General features: G+C 39.4%; 2 protein-coding genes across 2 annotated transcripts; both read left to right on the top strand.

The window, feature by feature from the left end:
• The first annotated feature begins 11,149 nt into the window (after positions 1-11,149).
• On the top strand, positions 11,150-12,709 carry LOC113337359. The gene is made up of 2 exons (XM_026583060.1): positions 11,150-11,520; positions 12,362-12,709. Exons 1-2 carry the CDS (start codon positions 11,493-11,495, stop codon positions 12,700-12,702), a joined length of 369 nt encoding a protein of 122 aa, XP_026438845.1. The 5' UTR covers positions 11,150-11,492; the 3' UTR covers positions 12,703-12,709.
• A 3,308-nt stretch (positions 12,710-16,017) lies between these two features.
• LOC113337357 lies at positions 16,018-17,620 on the top strand. Its single transcript, XM_026583058.1, has 2 exons — positions 16,018-16,388; positions 17,231-17,620. Exons 1-2 carry the CDS (start codon positions 16,361-16,363, stop codon positions 17,569-17,571), a joined length of 369 nt encoding a protein of 122 aa, XP_026438843.1. The 5' UTR covers positions 16,018-16,360; the 3' UTR covers positions 17,572-17,620.
• The last annotated feature ends 3,680 nt before the right edge of the window (positions 17,621-21,300 follow it).

The following is a 21,300-nucleotide window of genomic DNA, read 5'->3' as shown; positions in this document are numbered from 1 at the left end:
ATACACAACAGAGAAACATCTCTTCTTCTGCTCCCTCTGCTTTCAGAAAATAAGTTTTTATTTCTAGTTTCTCTGTTCTTAGCTTTTGCTAACACTGCCAAGTTCTAAGGGTACTCTCTTTGTATGCTACATTGAGGGGTACTATCAGTAGTTGTATCCTGGAGGTGACTCGCCAACTGCTATAGCATCTCAGCGGAGTAGCAGGCGATATTTCATTTAGGACAGCGTATCGTATACGTGCCTCTACATTTGTCTGTTCATCTCCAGCAACATCGGTTTGAGCTAAGTATCTCTTCTCCAGTTACATTAGTTAGTTCTATATCCAACATTTAGTTATATGGTGAATTGAATGAAATTTATATGGACCAACCTGAAGGTTTTGTTGTGAAAGGTTTGAAGATAAAGTATGCAAACTGAAAAAATCTTGTATGGTTTAAAACAAGCACCTAAACAGTGGCATGAAAAATTTAATCATGTAATGATATCTAATGGCTTCAAGGTTAATGAATCTGATAAATGTGTTTACATTAAATCTGTGGATGATTCTCATGTTATTGTGTGCCTATATGTTGATGATATGCTCATATTAGGTAGTAACCTTGATAGTATTAATACCACTAAAAGCATGCTTAACGAAAACTTTGACATGAAAGACTTAGGCCCTGCTGATGTAATCTTAGGGATGAAAATCAGAAAGATGTCTGATGGATATAGTCTTAGTCAATCTCATTATGTTGAAACTGTGCTTAAGAGATTTAATCATGAAAATGCTAAACCTGCAACTACTCCTTATGATCCCAATTGCAAATTGAAAAAGAACAAGGGTGAGGGTATTTATCAACTTGAGTATTCTCGTGTTATTGGCAGTCTTATGTATTTAATGAACTGTACAAGACCTGATATTGCCTATACTGTGAGTAGATTAAGCAGGTACACTTGCAACCCTGGGCAGGATCACTGGAATGCTCTCTACAGAGTTCTACGGTACCTGAGAGGAACTTCAAACTATTGCTTAAGTTTTGGGAAGTATCCTGCTGTGCTAGAAGGGTATTGTGATGCTAACTGGATATCAGACTCAGATGAGTGCAAATCCACTAGTGGGTACATCTTCACACTTGGTGGTGCGTCTGTGTCATGGAAGTCTACCAAACAGACATGTATAGCCCGATCCACCATGGAGTCTGAGTTTATAGCCTTGGAGAAAGCTGGAGAGGAAGCTGAATGGATACGAGGTTTCCTGGGTGGAATTCCACTCTGGCCCAAGCCTGTGTCTTCGATCGCAATCCACTGTGACAGTCAAGCTGCTATTGGATGCGCAAAGAATAGTGTATACAACGGAAAGTCTATACATCTTCGAAGAAGACACAAGACAGTGAAACAACTACTCTCTACTGGCATCATCTCTATAGACTTTGTAAGGTCTAAAGAGAATATTGCAGATCCTTTGACGAAAGGGTTATCTAGAGAGGTAGTTAGATCCACATCGAAGGGGATGGGACTCAAGCTCATAGAATAAATCGCCATGAAGGACACTCAACCTTGTGAATGGAGCTCCAAGATCAAGGTTCAATGAGATAACTAATTTTTGGTGATGTCGAGAGAGCACTATCTTTGTCCCTCCCTATGGTGTAACCGTATGATAGTGCTGCCTGCATGTTTTAGGATGATCTGTCAAGATCTTAATGAGTTCCATGGCTTTGCTTAAAGCGGAGTGTGGCAGGACACTCTTAATGGACTCACCTATGTGGATGTTGGAAGTGGGGCCGCTTCCTATGAGAATTTGAGCTTTTTCTCTAGAGACATTCATTAAGTCCGGGATTTAGCCCACGGCCAAAACGGGCACAACGGCAAGAGCTTGGCAGCTTTCTTTTTCTTTGAGACATCAAAGTGTGGTTGTTATTTCTGAATTGCACTCACTGTTGACGGTTCAAGACATTGTGTTCACCGAAACAACAAGCAGTTCCGGTAACCTCTCACTATGTTAAGGTTCAATCTCTGGGACACCTTAGCCTAATATTGATGTATTATGTTTTCTCGTATTTCGTCGATATGTTTTATCATTCATGTGGGGGATTGTTAGAAAAAACGCTTTAAAATTACCAATTTTTCCATGGACTATGTTTTGATCCCTAGACCTATTGCCCATTAATTGTTTTTTCTTTTGAATAGATAAAACAATAGTCCCACATTGACTAAAATCTAAAGAGTTTTAGACATAAATACCATAGAATTGGCTATAAGGGCATGGCCCTTGGGTCATTAGACTTTTGTGTGGGGGAAGGCTTAGACTAGGGCAAGGTTGCCTTTCCCGTACGCACGCACGCCGCCGTCCGCCGGTCGGTCGGGTCGGGCTCGGGTTCGGGTGTGGGTGTGGGTTCATTAGATCCTATTTTTGCTGAAACTTTTGGTACGTGTTTTACACACATGTAGAAGAATCTTCTTCTTTGTCTGCACATGTTTGTCTTGGCTTTCTTGTCTGTACGTGTTTGTCTTGCTTTCCTTGTCTGCACATGTTTGTCCTGGCTTTCTTGTCTGTACGTATTTGTTTTGTCCGTACACTTGGCTTCTTGACAACACACTGCTCTAAGCCTGACAAAAGCAACACTGTTTTTAACCCAACATTACCAGTATTTCTGTCATACGCATGGTTTGGTTGCATGCATTTTTCCTCTCGTTTGTAACGTCTTAAACACTATATAAGGGAGGAGTCTTGAGCTCATTTGATACACACCACAGAGAAACATCTCTTCTACTCTCCCTCTGTTTTTCTGAAAATTTTCTACTGTTTTAAGTTCTGCCAAGCTCTAAGGGTACCCTCATTGTATGCTACATTGAGGGGTACTAACTGTAGTTGTATCCTGGAGGTGACTCGCCAACTGCTAGCATCTCAGAGGAGTGGCAGGCGATATTGCCTTTAGGACAGCGTAGTTTACGTGCCTCTACATTTTCTGTGCACTCAGCAAGCAACATTTTGAGCTAAGTATTCTTCTCAGTTACATTATTAGTCTTCCAACAATCTAAAGGCAATATCCTCTTTACTATATTTTGTAACAACATGGGAAAGAGTACTGTAGACAAACCCCCAAAGTTTAGTGGCAAAGACTTTAAACGATGGCAGTCCAAAATGTTATTCTTCTTAAAAGACCAAAGGCTAGATGAAGTTGCCTTAGAAAGACCCTCAAGAAGGCTTCATGACCGTGGTTATGAAGATAGACTGGATAGGTGGACTAGGAAAAATTACATGTGCAAAAACCATATTCTTAACTGTCTGGATGACTCCTTGTACGACTTTTATAATGCAAAAGAGAATTTTACTGCTTTTGATTTATGGGAAGCCCTAGAAGAAAAATATCTTGAAGCTGCTGGAAGCAAGAAGTTCTTGGTGGCTAGGTTCCTGGAATATAAGATGACTGATGAAAAGCCTGTTGTAGAACAATTCGTCGAACTCCAGCTACTCATCAACGAAATTCTTGCTGAAGGCATGCATATTGATGAATCTCTACAAGTATCTGCAGTGATTGAAAAGCTACCACCCTCATGGAACGAGTACAAGAGGAGGCTGCGACACAAGAATCGCGAAATCACCATGGTGGAGCTGGGGAAAAAGATCCAGGTGGAGGAACTTCTGTGCTGCAAGGACAAAGCCTGATGCTGAGCAAAGACATGTCCAACAAAGCTCATGTCCTGGACGATAATGCTGCGTCAAAGAAAAGGCAGGAGAATCCAGCAAAAATGGTAAACGTAACAAACAACGTAACTCCAAAGGTAACCATCTTAAGCCAAAGGGTGGTGTCTCCAAAAACACCATCAAAGGCGACTGCTATAACTGTGGGAAAACTGGTCATATGGCCAAAGATTAGGGCACCTAAAAAGACCAAAAATGATCCTAAACAGAAAAATAAGGCAAACGTAGTAGATGATTCTGGATATTTTACTGGCATGGTGTCTGAAGTCAACCTTGTCTCTAATGTGACCAATGTGAGAGACTGGTGGCTTGATTCTGGAGCCACTAGGCATGTCTAAATTCAGAAATGCTTTTCCTCCTATAACAAAGTAGGAGACGATGAGAAATTGTTTATGGGAAACTCTTCTACCTCTAAAGTGGTGGGAAAAGGCAAGGTTGAATTGAAACTCACTTCAGGAAAAACTCTCGCATTGAATGACGTGTATCACGTCCCGGACATATGCAAGAATCTTATCTCAGAAACCATCTTACTTGGGAAAGGTTTTAAATTTGTAGCTGAGTCTAACAAGGTTGTAATCTCTAAAGGTGGTGATTTCGTAGGAAAAGGATATGTCACTGAAACATGATTAAGCTTAGTGTACTTTCTTTGAACTTGAATGATAATGCATCTTCTTCTGCTTATGTTTGTGACTCCTCACATGTTTGGCATGATAGACTAGGACATGTTAATTTCAAATCTATTGAAAGACTTGCTAAATTAGGCTGCATTCCTAAAATAAACTTTGACAGAGGTCATAAATGTGAAATTTGTGTTGAATCTAAATATGCTAGAAAACCCTTTAACAAAAGGTTGAACGTAGTACAACTCCCCTAGAACTAATCCACTCAGATTTGGGAGATTTGAAATCAACACCAACTAGAGGAGGTAAAAAATGGTACATCACTTTTATAGATGATCACTCAAGATACTGTCAGGTTTATCTTCTTAGAAGTAAAGATGAAGCCTTAGACGCTTTCAAATTATATAAACTTGAAGTAGAAAACCAAAGAGGTGTTACTATTAAAACTCTTAGGTCGGACCGAGGCGGTGAGTATGTGATACCTATAGGAGAATTCTGCAAACTTAATGGCATCATTCATGAAACTACTGCACCTTCTTCACCTGAGTCGAATGGAGTAGCTGAAAGGAAAAACCGAACACTCATAGATATGGTGAACGCTATGTTAGCTAGTTCAGGGCTACCTTCGAACCTGTGGGGGGAAGCAATTCTCTCTGCTTGCTATATCTTGAACCGAGTTCCATTTAAGAAATCCGACAAAACTCCATATGAGTTATGGAAAGGAAGACAACCGTCCTATGCATACTTTAAAGTGTGGGGGTGTTTGGCCAAGGTGGCCACTCCTCGTTCCAAGAAAACCAAACTAGGACCTAAAACTGTAGATTGTGTTTTCCTAGGATATCCTGAGCACACTAGTGCTTATAGGTTCATGGTAATTGGTGAGAACACCATAATGGAATCCAGAGATGCAGTGTTTTTCGAACACATTTTCCCTTTAGGGTCTGGACCTCATAAAAGGGTCCGCGATGATCTCTCAGATGTTCCTTCGACTAGTCAACCCCCGTCTCTAGATGCTGAAACCGAACCTAGAAGAAGTAAGAGGGTCAGAACCGAGAAAGGTTTCGGTCCAGATTTTGTGACTCTTACGGTAGAGTCTGAACCCCAAACCTATAAGGAAGCTATGACTTCTCCGGAAGCTCCCTTCTGGGAAGAAGCTTCAAATAATGAGTGGGATTCCATTCAACAAAATGAAACTTGGGAGCTTGTAGACTTACCTCCTGGTAGTAAAACCATAGGTTGCAAGTGGGTCTTCAAAAGGAAACTTAGAACAGATGGAACTATAGAAAAACACAAAGCTAGGTTGGTAGCTAAGGGGTACAGACAACAGGAAGGATTAGATTTCTTTGATACCTATTCACCGGTCACTAGAATCACTTCTATCCGGATGCTGATTGCTATTGCTTCTATTTATGATTTGCATATACATCAGATGGATGTTAAAACTGCTTTTTTATATGGTGAATTGAATGAAGAAATTTATATGGACCAACCTGAAGGTTTTGTTGTGAAAGGTTTTGAAGATAAAGTATGCAAACTGAAAAAATCTTTGTATGGTTTAAAACAAGCACCTAAACAGTGGCATGAAAAATTTAATCATGTAATGATATCTAATGGCTTCAAGGTTAATGAATCTGATAAATGTGTTTACATTAAATCTGTGGATGATTCTCATGTTATTGTGTGCCTATATGTTGATGATATGCTCATATTAGGTAGTAACCTTGATAGTATTAATACCACTAAAAGCATGCTTAACGAAAACTTTGACATGAAAGACTTAGGCCCTGCTGATGTAATCTTAGGGATGAAAATCAGAAAGATGTCTGATGGATATAGTCTTAGTCAATCTCATTATGTTGAAACTGTGCTTAAGAGATTTAATCATGAAAATGCTAAACCTGCAACTACTCCTTATGATCCCAATTGCAAATTGAAAAAGAACAAGGGTGAGGGTATTTATCAACTTGAGTATTCTCGTGTTATTGGCAGTCTTATGTATTTAATGAACTGTACAAGACCTGATATTGCCTATACTGTGAGTAGATTAAGCAGGTACACTTGCAACCCTGGGCAGGATCACTGGAATGCTCTCTACAGAGTTCTACGGTACCTGAGAGGAACTTCAAACTATTGCTTAAGTTTTGGGAAGTATCCTGCTGTGCTAGAAGGGTATTGTGATGCTAACTGGATATCAGACTCAGATGAGTGCAAATCCACTAGTGGGTACATCTTCACACTTGGTGGTGCGTCTGTGTCATGGAAGTCTACCAAACAGACATGTATAGCCCGATCCACCATGGAGTCTGAGTTTATAGCCTTGGAGAAAGCTGGAGAGGAAGCTGAATGGATACGAGGTTTCCTGGGTGGAATTCCACTCTGGCCCAAGCCTGTGTCTTCGATCGCAATCCACTGTGACAGTCAAGCTGCTATTGGATGCGCAAAGAATAGTGTATACAACGGAAAGTCTATACATCTTCGAAGAAGACACAAGACAGTGTGAAACAACTACTCTCTACTGGCATCATCTCTATAGACTTTGTAAGGTCTAAAGAGAATATTGCAGATCCTTTGACGAAAGGGTTATCTAGAGAGGTAGTTAGATCCACATCGAAGGGGATGGGACTCAAGCTCATAGAATAAATCGCCATGAAGGACACTCAACCTTGTGAATGGAGCTCCAAGATCAAGGTTCAATGAGATAACTAATTTTTGGTGATGTCGAGAGAAAGCACTATCTTTGTCCCTCCCTATGGTGTAACCGTATGATAGTGCTGCCTGCATGTTTTAGGATGATCTGTCAAGATCTTAATGAGTTCCATGGCTTTGCTTAAAGCGGAGTGTGGCAGGACACTCTTAATGGACTCACCTATGTGGATGTTGGAAGTGGGGCCGCTTCCTATGAGAATTTGAGCTTTTTCTCTAGAGACATTCATTAAGTCCGGGATTTAGCCCACGGCCAAAACGGGCACAACGGCAAGAGCTTGGCAGCTTTTTTTTCTTTGAGACATCAAAGTGTGGTTGTTATTTCTGAATTGCACTCACTGTTGACGGTTCAAGACATTGTGTTCACCGAAACAACAAGCAGTTCCGGTAACCTCTCACTATGTTAAGGTTCAATCTCTGGGACACCTTAGCCTAATATTGATGTATTATGTTTTCTCGTATTTCGTCGATATGTTTTATCATTCATGTGGGGGATTGTTAGAAAAAACGCTTTAAAATTACCAATTTTTCCATGGACTATGTTTTGATCCCTAGACCTATTGCCCATTAATTGTTTTTTCTTTTGAATAGATAAAACAATAGTCCCACATTGACTAAAATCTAAAGAGTTTTAGACATAAATACCATAGAATTGGCTATAAGGGCATGGCCCTTGGGTCATTAGACTTTTGTGTGGGGGAAGGCTTAGACTAGGGAAAGGTTTCCTTTCCCGTACGCGCGGTGCTTCGCACAGAAGCACGCACGCCGCCGTCGGGTCGGATCGGGCTCGGGCTCGGGTGTGGGTGTGGGTGTGGGTGTGGGTTCATTAGATCCTATATTTTTGCTAAAGCTTTTGGTACGTGTTTTACACACATGTAGAAGAATCTTCTTCTTTGTCTGCACATGTTTGTCTTGGCTTTCTTGTCTGTACATGTTTGTCTTTCCTTCCTTGTCTGCACATGTTTGTCCTGGATTTCTTGTCTGTACGTATTTGTTTTGGCAACACTGTTTTTAACCAACACACTGCTCTAAGACTGACAAAAGCAACACTGTTTTTAACCAAACATTACCAGTATTTCTGTCATATGCATGGTTTTGTTGCATGCATTTTCCTCTCGTTTGTAACGTCTTAAACACTATTTAAGGGAGGAGTCTTGAGCTCTTTTGATACACAACAGAGAAACATCTCTTCTTCTGCTCTCCCTCTGCTTTCAGAAAATAAGTTTTTATTTCTAGTTTCTCTGTTTTTAGCTTTTGCTAACACTGCCAAGTTCTAAGGGTACTCTCTTTGTATGCTACATTGAGGGGTACTATCAGTAGTTGTATCCTGGAGGTGACTCGCCAACTGCTATAGCATCTCAGCGGAGTAGCAGGCGATATTTCCTTTAGGACAGCGTATCGTATACGTGCCTCTACATTTTCTGTGCATCTCTAGCAACATCGGTTTGAGCTAAGTATCTTCTTCTCAGTTACATTATTAGTTCTATGTCCAACATGCAATCCCCTGATAGTTTTATTGAATGGCCGGTGTCAGAAAACATTCCCTTACAGGCCATGAGAGTAATTCATATATTATTAAAATTGAATTCAATTCAGAAAAGATAATCACTGCCATCGCTTTGTATCTCCTTACTTGATCTTGCTCATTCACCGCACTCCATATTTTTCGTATCTATTTCGCCTAATGTGCTAAGACCAACCAAAGTGTTCTTATGAAAGACTGCTTCAAGGTTCAAGTGGCCACAATTTAGAAGCATTTTGAAAGATGATTCTTTTGGATCGTAATGATATATATTTGTCCTGTCACCACAATAGCATAGAAGCCCACCAGTTTTTGTAAATGTGAATGGTACATGGCAACAAAATTAAACTGTTTAACCAACTCATTCCATGATTTTCCATATTCTTCTTTAACAACCATATGCCAAAAGAGTTAATACTCGGTCCCCAGATGTCTGATCAAAAAACAAAAAAGGTTAATAGACCTTTGATAGTTTCATCAATAAGATTAAGAGGAAAAAACCTATCACTGTTTCCATAAGTATCACGTAAAAAATCACCCAAAACCCCTAATTATCATTTTCCGTAAGCACACACATGTAGACAATCAAAGTCTGCTATCAGACTGTAGTAAGCAAGCAATTCTGGTTTTGAAGGAATTTTAACTGAAATGAATCACATTTTTTTTTTATCTTTATGAAGTCCTCTTAAAGCCACAAGTGTACGTAAACTCCCATCAATGAGGGAAACTTCGAAGTTTGAACCCATGTATTGACCAACAAACTCAACGAACCAACCAACCAAACCTTAAGATGGGATGAAATTTTCAAAATTTCACTGCATATATAATCAAAATGCAAGCACCAGTAAGCAGAAAAAGAACTCAGTTCAGCCCAAAACAACTGCATGCTACCAATCTAGCAAACCGTTTTATTGATAATAACGGCGGTACTGTTTAGGTACATGTTTTGTCATATTTTTACCCAATCTTGCCTCATTTTTTCGCACCAAAATAGATCCCCATAACTTTTTTCTTCTTCTTTTCTTATAAACCCTAACCATCCTTTTTTTTTCCTTGTAAAAACACTCTATTGTAAGTTGGTAGCTATTAGGAAAATATATCTTTCTATAGTTAGGAATTTGATATCTATGTAAACAGAGTTATTCTAGGAAAAGAATTCCTTGAGAGTCAAGGCAATGCCGACTATTGTAACCTATATAAATAGTTTGACATTAATGTGAAAGGGACATACGATCCTATTAAGAAATCAACATGGCCTCAGAGCCTGGTTTCAACCTAAATTTTTAAGCTTCTTTTCAGCCGAAAAAAAACAGAAACCCTAAAACTATTTTTGAGCTGTGGGAAAAGATGATGATCCAGAATCGTCAAACACAAACAGGACGAAGAAAGATCCAGTGTATCACCTAGGATCAAGTGATGGTCCGGGTATTATTATTACCTCGATCATATTGAAGGGAACTAACTATGATGAATGGGCTAGAGCCATTGGAAGATCTTTGAAAGCAAAGCGTAAGTTTGGCTTTGTTGATGGACCTGTGAAGAAACCTACTGGGGATGTTGATCATGTGGGGGAATGAAGTGTTGTACATTTTATAATTGTTTCATGGATTACTAATACCTTAGATTCTTCTATCAGATCAACACTGGGAGATTATGATGATGCAAGTACACTCTGGACGCACTTGAAGAATAGATTCTGTGTTGTTAGTGGAACCAGAACTTGTCAACTCAAATCTTCTCTAAGCGAGTGCAAGCAAGAAAAATCTGAACCTGTAGCTGTGTATTTTGGAAGGCTTAGTAAAATATGGGATGAATTGATCACATATATGAATACACCAAGATGTAGTTGTGGTCTGTGTACTTGTGATATTACAACACAAGTCACTACGTTAAGAGAAGCATATTATCTTCATTATTTTTTAATTGGTATAGACAATATGTATGGGTCGATTCGTGAACAATTATTGGCAGGAAATCCATTGCCAATGATTGATGTTGCATACCAAGCTGTAGTGTGATGAGTGCTAAATAGTGCATATTTATATATATTTTTGTTGGCATTTAACTCATCTTTTGTGCAGTAATTCTACATTTTATCCCATATTCTGTATTTTCATTGTTTTCAAGAATAAATATTTTTCTTACTTAATTTTGCATTGTTAGGTAATAAATAAAGTTCGGATGAGTCGCGGAGCGAAAAGAGCAGAAAAGTAGTGAAAAGCCGGGAGAAATTACGCAAGGAAGCCGCGAAGAATGGTGCGCACAACCTCATTTTCTACACACAAAAGCGCCTCCGTTCTCAGCCATCAGATCATTTCTCAGAAGCATCCGACGGTCGCTCCTTGCTGAGCATCAAAATCTGATGTCTCTGCCGAGCACCACAGCGCTGAAATTTCAAGCCTTCAGATTAGATGGTAGTTGAATCCAACGGTCGCTCCCTTGCTGTGCATCAAAGTTTGATATTTCCGCCTAACACTACAACACCTAACTCCATCTGGCATCGTTGATTTCGTTGTATCAAAAAAATCTGACGGTCGCTACAAGCTTCACTTCACATCACCGTCCGATCTACCTACCAGCTTCGCATCCAGTGACTCAGCGTCGCAGAACATCAAACCCGATACGCCCGCCTAACACCCAAATACCTAACACCCTCCTACCCAAAGCAGTCGACCCTTCTCTCCCAAACCATCGAACCCATTCTTCTCCACCGTACCCTGCTGCAAACCACCATTACCCTGCAACCGTACCACCACCTTCCTCACCTTCACTGCCACCACCACACCTCCACCAAAGCTCCTTACAAACGCAACCCACCTTCACCACCAACTATCATGATGATTTTCAATCCCTTCATCAACATCACACGACCTCAGTGACGTGTGGGATTGATGAGAGTGATTGCATGTCATCAATCAAGGACAACAAGGCTATGGAGAGGTAGAGAAAGAGAATTGGCATCATGGGTTGCGACTATCACGATGAATTAGGTAATTGAGACAACCTAATTTCTATTTTTTGTAATTTGGGGAAGAACAAACCCTAATTTTGGGGGAATTAGGTATTTAGGGAAATTGTGTCTGAGAACTATAAATAGAGGCTTTGGGGTGATGTAAAAGTGATGTTGGGATTAGCCCACATCCAGGACTGCTAAGTTCTGTTAATTCTCTTGTCCTGTTGAATTTTCATGTTTCAGTTAAATGTGCTAGTAGTTAATTCTCTTGCTGTGTTTTGTTAATTTCTTGCTTTGTTCTGTTATATGTTAAATGTTCTGTTAATTTCTTGCTCAGTTAGTATGTTCTGTTAAATGTTCTGTTATAAATATGTTAAATGTTCTGTTATTGTTAGTTCAGTTAGTTGTATCCTGTTTAGATGTTGCTCACTGTTAGTATCAATTCACTATCATGTTTGTTGATGCTTTGTCACTGTCAATTTGAAGGAATGCTAGGCTAGGTATCTGTGAAGCAATGTGCTGATTGTGCAATGGCAAGAAATCAGTGCTCATAGCAAGCTGATGTTCTTGCCATTCTCCTTGTATGCTTAGGTTGTAGTGTTGATTGTGCATTGGGAGAAGCTAGTGCTTATAGCAAGCTAGTTTTCAACCCATTCTATAGGAATGCCTGTATTCTTGCCTTAGTATTGCTTCTTGTCAGTTTCTTTATCACCCCTGCCCTTGGCTTAGGCCTTGGTTCATCTTGTGTTGTTTTGCTTACTGTTGCTTTTGCTTTGTTTTGTTTTTTCACTGATTATTGCTGTTTAGTTTTCATTTGCTTTGTTCCATTGTTGTTGCTCCTTGTTATCTGATTTGCTTCCACTTTGGTTCATCTTTAGTTCACTATCATGTGTTGCTGCTTTCCCTGCTACCCACTGCTTTTGCACTGCTTCTGTTGTCAGCAGTTGCTGTTGCCTTCCCTTGCAGCTGCCCTGCTGTGCAGACTTGCTACTTGTTTTCTTGTGCTGCTGTTGCTGCTATCTTTCCTTTCTCCTGCAGCTGCTGTTGCTTGCTGTTACATACCACTGCTGCTTTCCTCTACAGCTGCTGCTGCTGCCACTGCCAGGCTGTTGCTGCTGTCACTTCTTCCACTGCCAAGCCAAGTGCAGCTCCTGCTGTTGTTCTTGCTACTCCTGCAGCCAAGCAAAGGCCTAGTTTAACAACTGAGCCCAAAGCCTAACTCAGTAACCAAGCCCAGAGCATAACTTGGGCTCATCAGCAGACCAAACCAAAGCCCAGTTGTTTAAGACCAAAGCCCAGTTTAGGTTAGAGCTAAGGCCCAATTCAATTAATTTGTGGGCTTAACCCAAAAACCTGAACTCACTTTAAGGCCAAAGCCCAAAGCTTAAACAAAGAACCAAAGCCCATTTGCACTTTAAATATAACTGAGCCCAAGCTCAGTTCCTTTTTATTGAGAACAAACCCAATAGTACATTAAGCCCAACATTTCCAAAAGGCTTCTAAGCCCAAAGCAAATCTAGGAACCCAATTAGCTAAAACACATTTCCGAAACACACCCGATCTCTGTGGATCGACTCGTACTTGCACATTTGCCACTTTCGACACCGTGCACTTGCGGTATTACTGTAGGCCCCCGTTTTTATTGCGCTTAATTTCTATACCCTTTCGAGGCCTACCAAGTTTTTGGCGCCGCTGCCGGGGATTGGTGCTGTGTTTTATCTGTGTTTTTATTAGCTAATTTGTATTTCATGTCATAGCATTTGCATCTGCATCTGCTTCATTTCATTTGCTGTTGGACCTGCTGTTTTGAACCTGTTTTTCCTCTGCTGGGACGCCACCAAGGAAAAGAACCAAAACCCAACTGGGTTTTTGCAACAATATCAGAGCAGCTGGGCTGTGCTAAAAAGGTAAGCCTAAACCCATTCCATTTGAGAGAACCCAACCTGTGGGCTTCCAAAATTTTTTTTGTGGGCTTGTAATAATTAACCCAATTTTTTTGGGCTTTTTATTTTTCTATTTTGGGTTTGTAATAATTTATTTGTGGGCTTGTATTTATTTTTTGTGGGCTTGTTTAAATTCTTTCATTGGACTTATATTTTGGACTCTGGGTTTAAACCCAGCTGAGCTTGTAACCGATTGTGGGCTTGCTTCCACTCAAGAGTGGACCTCGAAACCAAAGTTTTAAAACAAAGGTCGGGCCTTAACCAACTGGGCCAAATTAAACTTTCAAAATTAAAACTTAGTGTTTCATGGGCCGCAGCCTTCCATTCCATTAGAGGACAAACAGTGGGCTTGCTCCCATTCAAAAACCAAATTTTATTTTCTTTTTAAAAAAAAAAAAAAAAAAAAAAAAATTTCCTTTGCTCCCATACAAAACCAAATTTTATTTTCTTTCTTAAAAAAAAAATACCCAAATTTTCGCTTGCTCCCATTTCAAAAACCAAATTTTATTTTTCTTAATTTTAGTTTTTGAAAAAAAAAAAAAAAAAAAAAAAAAAAAAAAAAAAAAAAAAAAAACCTTTTGTTCCTTTTGTATATATTTTGCTAATCCAATATCATCTCGGCTAAAATATGTTGGATTTTGTTTGCCTTGAATAACGGAGTTTTAATTCTGCTTTCGCCGAAATCGGGTATTCTCTCTCCGTTTACTCTACTCAGCATGTCCCTTTCCATATGTTGCATTGTAATTCTTTCCATATTTTGAAACATTGAGGACAATGTTTAGTTTAGGTTTGGGGGTATAGAGTAGATACCACGATAATATGCCATAATTGAAAATGAACTCCTTCTTCTTTTTGAAAAAATTGAAAAATTCCAAAAAAATTAAAAAATGAAAAATCATAAAAAATGGAGCTCATTTACCTTGAAATGTTGACTCTTGTGCAAATATGTATTATTATTAGGAGTCTTAGTCTAGATATTTAGGCACCCTGATTCTAGCACAATTCACATAGTGATAAGAAATTTGCACGCGCACGATCTACCAATACATGTATGGCCTCGATCTTCAAGGTGTTTGATAGGAAGTTACGATTGCCAATCACTTTAGAATACTGAACGAAACTTGACTAGCTTGTTCTTTGGTTGGTTGGGATAGAAGATGGAGGTTACATTAAGAAAAACAACCATCGAATTTAACTGGGTGCATCAAAAAGGGCTACCTCTTGCAAAGTGTCAGTAATCTTTTGTTTCTTTTTGTTATGTATCAAAAGTGTTTCTCAGCTTCTAAAAAAAAAAAAAAAAAAAAAAAAAAAAAAAAAAAAAAAAAAAAAAAAAAACGATGTATATATTCAGAAAAAAAAATATCAGAAAAATACAAAAAAATCAAGTATTTATCAATTCCATCATCTCTTGTTCCAAAAATAAAAAGAGATTTGTCAATGTAAATAGTCATCTTTTGTTGTTTCGTTGTAATAAGCAAGGAGGGTGTATGCCATTGATGTACAACGCGAGAAATTGTGAAATACCTCCAACTCATTCACAATTCTCGTAAAGTCGGACAGCTAGCTAGATTTCGACCTCAGTTCTTAGCCTGAGAAACTATCTCTTGGTGATTAGTAGTCATAACTTCAGATCTTTCTTTACACATGTGTAGATACACTTTACACTCTTATCACATGTCCTTAATTGTATCAGTGCTAGGATTGTGCCTTCGATAGCTAGATTGACATCTCCATTTTGCTGTGAGCTTAACTGTTTTGCACATGTCACATTTGATGGAATATGAGCTTATATTTTGTCCTTAGGTTTTGTAGGCACACCTCTGGTAAACCTTCACGAGACTTCAACTCGTCCACTAGGGACACTTAGTGGTTAAAAGGCTTAGTGCATACGCTAAATGCATTCGAGAGACCAGCGACAGTGGTATAGTTAGGATTTCCTAGTTTTGTTTTACTTGAGGACAAGTAAAATTCAGGTTTGGGGGTATTTGATGAGTGCTAAATAGTGCATATTTATATATATTTTTGTTGGCATTTAACTCATCTTTTGTGCAGTAATTCTACATTTTATCCCATATTCTGTATTTTCATTGTTTCAAGAATAAATATTTTTCTTACTTAATTTTGCATTGTTAGGTAATAAATAAAGTTCGGATGAGTCGCGGAGCGAAAAGAGCAGAAAAAGTAGTGAAAAGCCGGGGAGAAATTACGCAAGGAAGCCGCGAAGAATGGTGCGCACAACCTCATTTTCTACACACAAAAGCGCCTCCGTTCTCAGCCATCAGATCATTTCTCAGAAGCATCCGACGGTCGCTCCTTGCTGAGCATCAAAATCTGATGTCTCTGCCGAGCACCACAGCGCTGAAATTTCAAGCCTTCAGATTAGATGGTAGTTGAATCCAACGGTCGCTCCCTTGCTGTGCATCAAAGTTTGATATTTCCGCCTAACACTACAACACCTAACTCCATCTGTCATCGTTGATTTCGTTGTATCAAAAAAATCTGACGGTCGCTACAAGCTTCACTTCACATCACCGTCCGATCTACCTACCAGCTTCGCATCCAGTGACTCAGCGTCGCAGAACATCAAACCCGATACGCCCGCCTAACACCCAAATACCTAACACCCTCCTACCCAAAGCAGTCGACCCTTCTCTCCCAAACCATCGAACCCATTCTTCTCCACCGTACCCTGCTGCAAACCACCATTACCCTGCAACCGTACCACCACCTTCCTCACCTTCACTGCCACCACCACACCTCCACCAAAGCTCCTTACAAACGCAACCCACCTTCACCACCAACTATCATGATGATTTTCAATCCCTTCATCAACATCACACGACCTCAGTGACGTGTGGGATTGATGAGAGTGATTGCATGTCATCAATCAAGGACAACAAGGCTATGGAGAGGTAGAGAAAGAGAATTGGCATCATGGGTTGCGACTATCACGATGAATTAGGTAATTGAGACAACCTAATTTCTATTTTTTGTAATTTGGGGAAGAACAAACCCTAATTTTGGGGGAATTAGGTATTTAGGGAAATTGTGTCTGAGAACTATAAATAGAGGCTTTGGGGTGATGTAAAAGTGATGTTGGGATTAGCCCACATCCAGGACTGCTAAGTTCTGTTAATTCTCTTGTCCTGTTGAATTTTCATGTTTCAGTTAAATGTGCTAGTAGTTAATCTCTTGCTGTGTTTTGTTAATTTCTTGCTTTGTTCTGTTATATGTTAAATGTTCTGTTAATTCTTGCTCAGTTAGTATGTTCTGTTAAATGTTCGTTATAAATATGTTAAATGTTCTGTTATTGTTAGTTCAGTTAGTTGTATCCTGTTTAGATGTTGCTCACTGTTAGTATCAATTCACTATCATGTTTGTTGTTGCTCCTGTCACTGTCAGTTACATGATGGAATGCTAGGCTAGATTTCTTTGAAGCTTTATGCTAATTGTGCAATGGCAAGAAATCAGTGCTCATAGCAAGCTGATTTTCTTGCCATTCTTGTTGTATGCTTAGGTTGCACTTTGATTGAGTATTGGGAGAAGCTAGTGCTTATAGCAAGCTAGTTTTCAACCCATTCTATAGGAATGCCTGTGTTCTGCCTAGTATTGCTTCCTTTCAGTTTCTTCACCACATCCTTGCCCTTGGCTTAAGCCTTGGTTCATCTTATTTTGTTTTGCTTACTGTTGCTTTTGCTTTGTTTTGTTTTTGTTCACTGATTATTGCTGTTTAGTTTTCATTTGCTTTGTTCCATTTTGTTGCTCCTTGTTATCTGATTTGCTTCCACTTTGGTTCATCTTTAGTTCACTATCATGTGTTGCTGCTTTCCCTGCTACCCACTGCTTTTGCACTGCTTCTGTTGTCAGCAGTTGCTGTTGCCTTCCCTTGCAGCTGCCCTGCTGTGCAGACTTGCTACTTGTTTTCTTGTGCTGCTGTTGCTGCTATCTTTCCTTTCTCCTGCAGCTGCTGTTGCTTGCTGTTACATACCACTGCTGCTTTCCTCTACAGCTGCTGCTGCTGCCACTGCCAGGCTGTTGCTGCTGTCACTTCTTCCACTGCCAAGCCAAGTGCAGCTCCTGCTGTTGTTCTTGCTACTCCTGCAGCCAAGCAAAGGCCTAGTTTAACAACTGAGCCCAAAGCCTAACTCAGTAACCAAGCCCAGAGCATAACTTGGGCTCATCAGCAGACCAAAACCAAAGCCCAGTTGTTTAAGACCAAAGCCCAGTTTAGGTTAGAGCTAAGGCCCAATTCAATTAATTTGTGGGCTTAACCCAAAAACCTGAACTCACTTTAAGGCCAAAGCCCAAAGCTTAAACAAAGAACCAAAGCCCATTTGCACTTTAAATATAACTGAGCCCAAGCTCAGTTCCTTTTTATTGAGAACAAACCCAATAGTACATTAAGCCCAACATTTCCAAAAGGCTTCTAAGCCCAAAGCAAATCTAGGAACCCAATTAGCTAAAACACATTTCCGAAACACACCCGATCTCTGTGGATCGACCCGTACTTGCACATTTGCCACTTTCGACACCGTGCACTTGCGGTATTACTGTAGGCCCCCGTTTTTATTGCGCTTAATTTCTATACCCTTTCGAGGCCTACCAAGTTTTTGGCGCCGCTGCCGGGGATCTTTTTGCATTTAAATATAATATCTTTTAGAAGCCTACCAAGTTTTTGGCGCCGCTGCCGGGGAACATTTTGCATTCAAATTTAATATCTTTGAGGCCTACCATAGTGAATGCTGAGCGCTTGAGAATAGGAGAGGTCTCACTGTCTAAAGAAGGATAAGATAATGTGATGGCCTTTAAGGTTCAACCTTTCCAAAAAGGAAATACTAGTAATTCTGTTACTAGTTTAAAGGTATGTAACCACTGTCAGCAAGATGGACATACAGAAGATGGATGTTTTGAATTAATTGGATACCCTTACTGGTGGGGAGATAGACCATGAGGTGGGTTTGCTTCTGGTAGAGGATCTGGTAGAGGTAACAGAGGTGGTGGTAGAAACAATCCTTGTCGTGGTGGTTTTGCATATGGAAGAGGTGTAAGAGGTAATAACAACACCAATCCCGTTCGTGCCAATACCTTGAGTATGACAGCTAGTCAGCAGTCAAATACCAGTGCAGGACCTAAAGATGGAGATAGATTGGTTGGAGTGACAGCAACTCAACTTCAACAAGTACTTGAATTTTTGAATTCAAACAAATCGAAAATACAATTACAAGGTAAGAAGAATCGTAACTCCTGGATTGTGGATACATGAGCAAGAAATCATGTCACATGTAATTTAGATGACATGATATGAGTGACAACAATTAAAGATTGTTCAGTTGGTCTACCAGTTGGAAAGACAACAAACTCTGATAAAATTGGAACCATTATCCTTCTGGGTGGTTTAAGGCTTGATAGTGTCCTTTATGTGCCTCAGTTAAATTGTAACTCGATCTTAGTCACTCAGATGATTGATGAGTCTATTTTTGTTGTGCAGTTTACTAACAAATTATGTGTTATACAGGACCAGTGGACGAGGAAGGTGATGGGAGTGGGTGAGATACAAGATGGACTATATTTCTTCTGTGGTGTTCCTCCAGTTAAAGTATTAGCAGTTGGTAGGGATTCACACGAGCTGTGGCATCAACGAATCGGACATCCTTCAGAGAAAGTGTTGCAGAAAATACCAGTTGTGATTGGTTATTTTAGGAACAAGAATAAGGCTTGTGATATTTGCCCACGAGAAAAACATCGTAGGAGTAGTTTTCCGTTAAGTCAGAATAAAGATGCTAGTTTATTTGAATTGGTTCATTTGGATTTATTGGGGCCTTACAAGACACCTTCGTCTTGTGGAGCTCACTACTTCTTGACAATAGTAGATGATTTTTCAAGAGGTGTTTGGATTTATTTGATGAGAAATAAAACAGAAGTTGAATCAATGTTTATTAACTTTATTGCTCTTATTAAACGTCAATTTGACAAAGAAATCAAATGTGTTAGAAGTGATAATGGAACAGAATTTAATTCTTTGCGTGAGTACTTTAAGTCTAATGGTATAATATTTGAGACATCTTGTGTTGGTATACCTCAACAGAATGGAAGAGTTGAGAGAAAACATCAACATATTATGAATGTGGTGAGAGCATTAATATTTCAAGCTAACTTGCCAATAAAATTTTGGGGAGAATGTGCGTTAACTGCAGCGTAATGATTAATAGAACACCGACACCTTTACTTGGGAATAAAACACGATATGAGGTTATGTTTGGAAAATTGCCTCCATATAGTCAGTTGCGTGTGTTTGGGTGCTTGTGTTATGTGCATAATCAAAATAACAAAGGTGATAAATTTGCTAGTAAGGGAAGAAGATGTGTGTTTCTTGGATATCCATTTGGTAAAAATGCATGGCAAGTGTATGATTTGGTTACACATCAATTCTTAGTGTCTAGAGATGTGGATTTTTATGAACTGCAGTTCCCATGTGTTGATATAAAAGATGAACATCTTCCCAATAATGCAACAACAAGTAATGAAGTCTGTTGGAGTGATGATGAGGATGTGGAAGAATTACCATTACCTAGAAGTGTAACTGAACTTCCGGGAAGTGGTGAAGATATACAGGATAGCTCTTCACCACCAATAGAAAGAGTAAAGGAAAATAGAAAAAAACGAATAGAAGAGAAAGAAGAAGAAATCATATCAGATTCAAGTGGTGACAGTGAATGTAGTACACCAGTAGAGACAGTGGCAGATAACAATATCAATGAGATGGGTAAGGGACATCGTAAGAAAATTCCTTCGCCAAGACTCAGAGGTTTTGTGACGCATACAGTTCGAGAGAAACATTCCATCTTCTCCTACGTCTTCACAATCATCTACCTCAGGTGCACCTTATCCTTTAATATATTATGTTAGTTGTGATCGTTTTTCCACTGTGCATAGAAAATATCTTGCCGCAGTTAATGCAGCAAACGAACCAAGGAGCTTTAAAGAAGTTATGAAACATCCAGGTTGGCGAAAAGCTATGGATAGAGAAATTTGAGCGTTGGAAGAACAAGGAACATGGGAATTGGTGGAGTTGCCACCTGGAAAGAAAGCATTAGGAGTAAATTGATCTATACAAAAAAGAGAGATGAAAATGGAAATCTGGTACACTTGAAAGCAAGGTTGGTGATCTTTGGTAATCTTCAAGTTGAGGGTTTGGATTATAATGAGACGTTTGCTCTTGTGGCAAAGATGACAACAGTACGAACTTTTCTGTCAGTTGCAGCTATTAAGAACTAGAAGTGCATCAAATGGATGTACATAATGCATTTCTTCATGGTGATTTGGAAGAATAAGTGTACATGTAAATACCTCCAGGGTTTGCTAAGGGAAATCCTAATATGATATGTAGAATGAAGAAGTCGTTGTACGGCTTGAAGCAGGCACCTCGATGTTGGTTTTCAAAGTTATCAACAACCTTGAAGAAGTATGGTTTTAAACAATCATATTCAGATTACCCTCTTTTTACTATGACGAAGGGAAAGAGGCAGCTTAATGTCTTGGTGTATGTTGATGATCTGATTGTGGCAGGCAATGATCTTGTTGAACTTCATAATTTTAAAACTTACTTGGGACAATATTTCAAGATGAAAGATTTGGGAAAGTTGAAATATTTCCTAGGATTGGAGGTGGCTCGTAGTAAACAAGGTTTCTACATATGCCACAGAAAATATGCATTGGACGTTATAATGGAGACAGGATTATTGGGAGCAAAGCCTGCAGAATTTCCAATTGAAACAAATCATCGTCTAGCTTTAGCGAAAGGCAAATTACTAGATGATGTGGATAAATATAGACGATTAGTGGGTCGTTTGATATACTTATCAGTGAAGAGACCA

Source organism: Papaver somniferum, unplaced genomic scaffold, assembly GCF_003573695.1.
Source record: "Papaver somniferum cultivar HN1 unplaced genomic scaffold, ASM357369v1 unplaced-scaffold_16, whole genome shotgun sequence".
Lineage (NCBI taxonomy): Eukaryota > Viridiplantae > Streptophyta > Magnoliopsida > Ranunculales > Papaveraceae > Papaver > Papaver somniferum.
Note: the sequence above shows the minus strand (reverse complement) of the source record. Positions and strands in the feature narration are given on the sequence as shown.